Source organism: Phyllobates terribilis, unplaced genomic scaffold (assembly GCF_046119375.1).
Source record: "Phyllobates terribilis strain yellow unplaced genomic scaffold, ASM4611937v1 Scaffold_924__1_contigs__length_538081, whole genome shotgun sequence".
Lineage (NCBI taxonomy): Eukaryota > Metazoa > Chordata > Amphibia > Anura > Dendrobatidae > Phyllobates > Phyllobates terribilis.
The window spans coordinates 470939-478163 of NW_027363684.1; the positions used below are offsets into that span (position 1 = coordinate 470939).

Consider the following 7225-nt stretch of genomic DNA (forward strand, 5'->3'; position numbering starts at 1 on the left):
GATCTAGTTCAACCAACGTATAAACATGGAGACTAAATACTGCCCAGAGGGGGCACCCTTCACCATGCACGGATTATATCCCCTGTCAGCGTCTCATTTATGGTGAATCTTGTAATATGGAGAGATTCACTATATGGAGAATAGTATTGGGCCACCTGCATTAATCACTGCATTCTGGCTTCTCCTTCAGGCCCTGTTGTCCCCCCGGTGTATAACATCCAGCCCTGTCCCACCCCCCAGTGTATAACATGTGGCTCCTCGGTATGTATTGGTTACAGTTTCATCTGCTGGGTATATAGATCCTGGGGGGCATACTCAGGGGGTGATATGTGCTGGACAGGCCAGATGTTATATAGGGGTTATATTCACAATAACCAGGGTGTACTTTATTATAAGAGCACATTGTGATTTTGGGAACGTCCCTTTAGAAGAATCTTCACTCTCGGTCTCTCCAGACAAACAAGATGTCGTCTAGGAATCGTCCCCCCATCTGAGCCTCTAACGTGAATAAATAATTCTCTTTCCAACAGTGAAATACATAAATTACCAAAAGAAGGTGAGAAGACGTCCTCATCCAGGTTCCGAAAGTTTTAAGTTTTTTTGTTTTTGTTTTTTACCAATAAATTGGATGAAATTCTTTTTCCGACAAGAATTGTTACCAAAGAAAGAAACTGCTGCTCAGATTCCCGGCCGTTCCTCCGACATTTATGAATGACATGATAACCGGGTGTCACCGTTCTCCATACATGTGTCCCCACACTTCTGACACTCAGCACTGATTGGACAATGTAGGAGAACAATGGTAACGCCCAGTTGTCAGTATTTCCTTACATTTATAGGGTGAATAGCAGAAGAACTGCACAGCTTAGTGACCAATAACATTATGACTCCGGAAATGAGAGGACGAGAAAGTAAAAAAATCAATAAAATAATGTATCTGTAAGGCCGATAATGGGGGAAATGATTTACAGATAAAATGACCAAACTGTTAGAACCTTGCTCTTAGGTTTTTTCCTTTGCTGGTCACATGACCTTGTTGGCCTATTTAATCCTGCTCCGCCCTTCTGGCTTTGCTGGACTTCATTGTATATCTACTTTCTAGCTAGCCTGTGCTCTGTGTCTTGCTCTGTTAGTTTGCTTGGTCTACGGACCTCTATGTTCTATATATTTTGTTTGTTCGTCTGTCTGCTACTATTTCTGTTAGGAGGTGTCCCATATTCCTCCCAGTCCTTAGTACTTGTAGGGATTCCTTCCCCACATCTATAGGTCTCCGTACAGACTAGCTTAGGACTTTAGTAGGTCTGATCGCAGGATCAGGTCCCCTGTTACATCGTAGGGATTAAGCTGAGTTCTATTGCAGGGACAGATCTCCTCTCTTTCCTTAGCTCTGGTAGCAGAACATAACACAAACAACTTACAATCCTAGAATGTTCTGGTTGGAGGGGACCACCTCCAGGGTCCCCGTATCCAGCCCCCTGCTCAATGCAGGACTCACCATCTCAGACAGATGTCTGTCCGGCCTCTGCTGGATTGTTTCTTCCATTCTTGATGGTTTATTTCTCATTACTGACCTCGCTGTATGAGGAGCTTTTTTGTGGGGGATGAGTTGTATTTGTCATCTTGTTACTTTATCATCTTTATTCTGCTGTTATTTTTTAGAATTTTTCTCTCATGAGCTGCACAAGTTGAGTGATAAAACGACCGTCCACCCTGAGACTGAGAAGTGACTATACGGTTATCATATATAGACTCCCTTCCTTGTGTCCTCCATCTGCCTCCTGTAACGGTGAACCGATGGAGGAAACCTGGCAGGTCCTAATAATAAGGCGCTTACACACAGTCTCCATACAGCCGGTCCCAGAGGTTTCCCGGCTTCCATCTTTTTACCACTGTACAGTGATCTGGACTTACAGCACAGACACCGGGGCTGCTCCACATAGTAGTGCTGGCTGGTAGAGCGAGCTGGCAGAAGAAGGTCGACATGTCAGATCTGACCCAAAGATGGCAGGTGCTAGACAATCAAGAAGCGGGACGAGGTCAGAATCAGGAAGCCGAGTAAGAATGGTCCTGTAGATGGAGGCCTAAGTCATCCCGGGGTATTATGGAAGCCAGACAAGGTTACCAAAGACCAACAGGAGCAATGAACCCAGGTGCAGAATACATCTGTAACTGGTGACGCCCCGCAGACTGCTGGGAGATTAATAGGATGTGGTGCTGCCCCATAGGTCACAGCACAGGAAAGGCAGGGGAGGGTGGGGTAGACGTATTACTGCACTCCCCATACCACTGCACTGGCCGTCCTGGAAGCCGGGGGAAGAGACCACCGATCTGAGGGGGCAGCGGAGGGCAGAGGACCCCATAGGAGACTGTACAGGGAAATGTGTAGTGTTCAGTCCCGGGGTGGAGGGTCGCTGTAACTGCGGTAATACAACTGATCCAAGCCAATAACAATATATTTATTTCATTTTCTTTTAGGACTTTTCTACAATAAATACTTTGTTTCTTTTCAGACATTTTTGTGTTACCAAATCCTGGCGGCCATAAACCATAAGCGATGTATTGTTACATGGTGACAGTATTCCTCATTGTTCCCATATAATATACACAACGTCCTGATCAGTCTTTATTACACAAGAATAAGAGGAATAAACTTCATGAATTGTAAGAATAGACGAGATGGAAATAGGAAACTTTCTCCCCGGAGTCTCCACAGAAATCTGCGTATTTCTTCTTCCGTCTCAGGATTCTCGGTTCCGGGGTAAAATCTCTATTCAGTTAGGAAACATTGTTCCATCACTGAGATCGGAGGTGACGGCCGCTCCTGATAAGATTCTGTGTAGGGGGAGGGGAGAGGAGGGCGGGGCTAGAGGCCGAGCTCCTCCCATCTACATGGACTCTGACCAGTAGTGACCGTCCTCTCCTATCTCAGTAATGGGACGCGTACACCCGGCGTCAGAGGCTCAATGCAGTGAGGAGGAGAAGCCGCGCGCATGCGGTAGGTTTGTCATGTTCTCAAGACCCCAAAGTCGTGATGACATGCTAAGTGGGGCGACTACTCTGGGGTCACGAACGCCTCATCGACAAGTCAAAGGCCTCATTTACATATCATAAACTTTAGAAATACAATACTTTTTCTAAAGATCTGTTTGTGTGTTTAATGTAATAGAGATGTTAGGCGGAGAGTTTATATCTGCAGACACAGCTGCTGCGGGTTCTGGGGGCACAGGGAACGGACAGTTTCCCTTTAAACATAATTTTTAAGGACATATATTTAGTGTTTTGGGCAGGGGCGGATGTATCACATGCGCAGTAGGTTCAGCTACATAAAGACCAAGTAATGTAGGGAGGCTCCAGGGGATATGGAGGATCCGTGGTGTAGGGAGGCTCCAGGGGATAAGGAGGATCCGTGGTGTAGGGAGGCTCCAGGGGATAAGCAGGCTCTGTGGTGTAGGGAGGCTCCAGGGGATAAGCAGGCTCTGTGGTGTAGGGAGGCTCCAGGGGATAAGCAGGCTCTGTGGTGTAGGGAGGCTCCAGGGGATAAGCAGGCTCTGTGGTGTAGGGAGGCTAGAGGGGATGATGAGGATCCGTGGTGTAGGGAGGCTCCAGGGGATAAGGAGGATCCGTGGTGTAGGGAGGCTCCAGGGGATAAGGAGGATCCATGGTGTAGGGTGGTTAATAGGGGACATGGAGGCCCATTTGCACTACAGGTTGCTCACATACTGGAATCGTTCCACTTTCTACCTCTGTAGATTTTTCTTCTCAGACATTGGGAGAAGGACTCCCCTGGGTCCTGTAATTAGGAATGTGTAAGAAATAGACATTTCTCCCATGTAATAAAACTGTCAAACAGTCGCAAATCATGCACACGGGAGGGATTCAACCATATCACCGAGCAGCTGTAAATACTCGGAGCTCGGCCTGAGCATACTCGGCGAAAGGGTTAACAGAACATACTCGCTCAACACTAGTCCTTAGGCATACTGTGGACATGATTACGGCGGCCACCTTTATGAGGCCTACCCTTGTGATTAGTCAGTCTCATTTGCACGCAGTAATGTAAGATTAAAACTCCATTTTTAATTGCGTGGACACTTTTCTACACTGAGGGCATGATGGGAAGCTTGAGAGAGTGAAATGGCACTGGTGGTACATTAAGGGGGTAAATCCTGATGACAGGTTCCCTTTAAGAATTGTCTATTTGCTGTCTAATCTCTGCCACCCCTGACTTGTGCCAATGTCACCAGTTTATAAGTGTCATTCACTTTACCCGTCATTTTGTTAATGTTATGGCATGTAGTTGTCCTCCTTATTACCGGTACTTTGACTGACGAGGGTCTTCATTGTGAGATCCAGAAAATAAATGTGTAAATCTCTTTGGATATGATTTTTTTAACAACACAAATCTATCTTTCATTCTTACAGGAAATCCTTGTGAGAATAACGGTTTATCACTAAATTGTAAAAAAGAAGCTATCAGGAAGCACTCTAATGGAGAAAACCTCATCACCCTTCCTGCACCTCCTGGACTTCACAGCACTTCACCTTCTTATAATCCTCCTGATCATGAGGAACCCTCTCCTGAACAATCTCACATTGTTACCACTATTCCAGGTGACACAGTGGATTCAAGATTTCAGTGTGACAAGCAACTTACAAAAAGCTCAGATTTTTTAACACACAGAAAACACAAAGGTATAAAGTCATACTCCTGTTCAGAATGTGGGAAATGCTTTACAGATAAAGGGACTCTTATTAGACATCAGAAAACTCACACAGGAGAGAAGCCGTATTCCTGTTCAGAATGTGGGAAATGCTTTACATATAAATCAAAATGTGTTATACATGAGAGAATTCACACAGGAGAAAAGACATTTTCATGTTCGGAATGTGGGAAGGCCTTCACAGGTAAATTAAGTCTTGTGTTGCACAAGAGAAGTCACACTGGGAAGAAGCTGTATTCATGTTCAGAATGTGGGAAAAGCTTTACAGATAAATCAAGATTCATTATACATCAGAGAATTCACACAGGAGAAAAACCATTTTCATGTTCAGTATGTGGGAAATGCTTTAATGATAAAAGGACTCTTAATAGACATCAGAAAACTCACACAGGAGAGAAGCCATATTCATGTTCAGAATGTGGGAAATGCTTTGGATATAAAGGGAGTCTTATTAGACATCAGACATTTCACACAGGAGAGAAGCCGTATTCATGTTCAGAATGTGGGAAATGCTTTCCAGCTAAATCAAGATTTATTATACATCAGAGAATTCACACAGGAGAGAAGCCATTTTCATGTTCAGAATGTGGGAAATGCTTTACGGATAAATCAAAATGTGTTAGACATGAGAGAATTCACACAGGAGAAAAGCCATTTTCATGTTCGGAATGTGGGAAATGCTTTACAGATAAATCAAAATGTGTTATACATGAGAGAATTCACACAGGAGAAAAGCCATTTTCATGTTCGGAATGTGGAAAGGCCTTCACAGGTAAATTAAGTCTTGTGATGCACAAGAGAAGTCACACTGGGGAGAAGCCTTATTCATGTTCAGAATGTGGGAAATGCTTTCCAACTAAATCAGATTTCATTAGACATCAGAGAATTCACACAGGAGAAAAACCATTTTCATGTTCAGTATGTGGGAAATGCTTTACTGATAAAAAGACTCTTAATAGACATCAGAAAACTCACACAGGAGAGAAGCCATATTCATGTTCAGAATGTGGGAAATGCTTTGGATGTAAAGGGAGTCTTATTAGACATCAGACATTTCACACAGGAGAGAAGCCGTATTCATGTTCAGAATGTGGGAAATGCTTTCCAGCTAAATCAAGATTTATTATACATCAGAGAATTCACACAGGAGAAAAGCCATTTTCATGTTCAGTATGTGGGAAATGCTTTATTGATAAAAAGACTCTTATTAGACATCAGAAAACTCACACAGGAGAGAAGCCATATTCCTGTTCAGAATGTGGGAAATGCTTTACAGAGAAATCAAAATGTGTTAGACATGAGAGAATTCACACAGGAATAAAGCCATTTTCATGTTTGGAATGTGGGAAGGCCTTCCCAGGTAAATGGAGTCTTTCTACCCATCAGAGAATTCACACAGGAGAGAAGCCATATTCATGTTCAGAATGTGGGAAATGCTTTACAGATAAAGGGAATCTTATTAAACATCAGAAAATTCACACAGGAGAAAAGCCATTTTCATGTTTGGAATGTGGGAAGGTCTTCACAAGTAAATTAAGTCTTGTGATGCACGAGAGAAGTCACACTGGGGAGAAGCCGTATTCATGTTCACTGTGTGGGAAATCTTTTGTAAATAAATCGTATCATGTTAGACATGAGGGAAGACATACAGGAAAGAAACTGTAATCATGTACACTGTGTGTTTTAAAATTTTTAATAAAATTGCTCAGAATAATGAGTACACCCCCTTTGATAAGTAAGATTGTCATTAATATCTCACTGAATACCAGAACAATTTCTAAAATTTTCCTTTCCCCCATGACCAGTGCCACACGAGAGAGGGAATTCACCCAATAAGGACAGGACAGGAAGCATACTGAGTAAGAGGGCTGCACCTCTACCCCGCATCATTTTGGTTTCCTGTCCATGAGGGAACCTGAAGCTGAAGAATCAGGAGAGGAAAGTTAAAGGAGAAACTTACCCAGGCCTTGCCTGGAAGAAAGGCTCCTTGTCTATAGTGCCGGTGTCGGGTCCTGGAAGCGCCACCTCTGGTCACTTGAGGGCTCATGTAGATGCGAGCGCCGAAGTCCTTTTGGATGCCTGCTGGCCCCAACAATGTCCCAGGCTTGCGCATGTGCAGGACGCCCTGGGATTGGTGCGCCCTGATGAAGAGCATGCCGGAGACTTCTGACCTGAAGTGTTGGATTTCACTTCCAGGGGGTCTGGAGAAGGCATGTACAAGGGGGTGGGGGAGTTGCTGTGGCTGGTCCATCTTTTAAAATCACGCCTGACTGCCAAAAGAGTGGGTTTTCTCTGGCTCTCCTTCCCCACGTGATATGGAGGAACGGCAGTGCCAGGATCAGAGTTCACGCAGCAATGGCAGTCTCATGAGTTGCAGAAGTGACAGTACCACCAACCACGAATAATGATGTGATTTTATCCAGCCTCTGAATCTGGTACCCTTATTAAACTCCAGAATGCTGACTGATCTTTGTGAAATTTCACCATGGTAATTAAGTCCCTTT

The 7225-nt window shown here is 44.2% G+C and overlaps 1 protein-coding gene across 1 annotated transcript in view; it reads left to right on the top strand.

Annotated features, from left to right (window-relative positions):
* The window catches only part of LOC141240612 (uncharacterized), a 68347-nt gene extending 61905 nt beyond the window's left edge, over positions 1-6442 (top strand). The window contains exon 11 of the mRNA XM_073668680.1: positions 4423-6442. Within this exon, the coding sequence (XP_073524781.1) occupies positions 4423-6386 (1964 nt within the window). The 3' untranslated portion in view covers positions 6387-6442. The remainder of the gene's footprint in view (positions 1-4422) is intronic.
* The last annotated feature ends 783 nt before the right edge of the window (positions 6443-7225 follow it).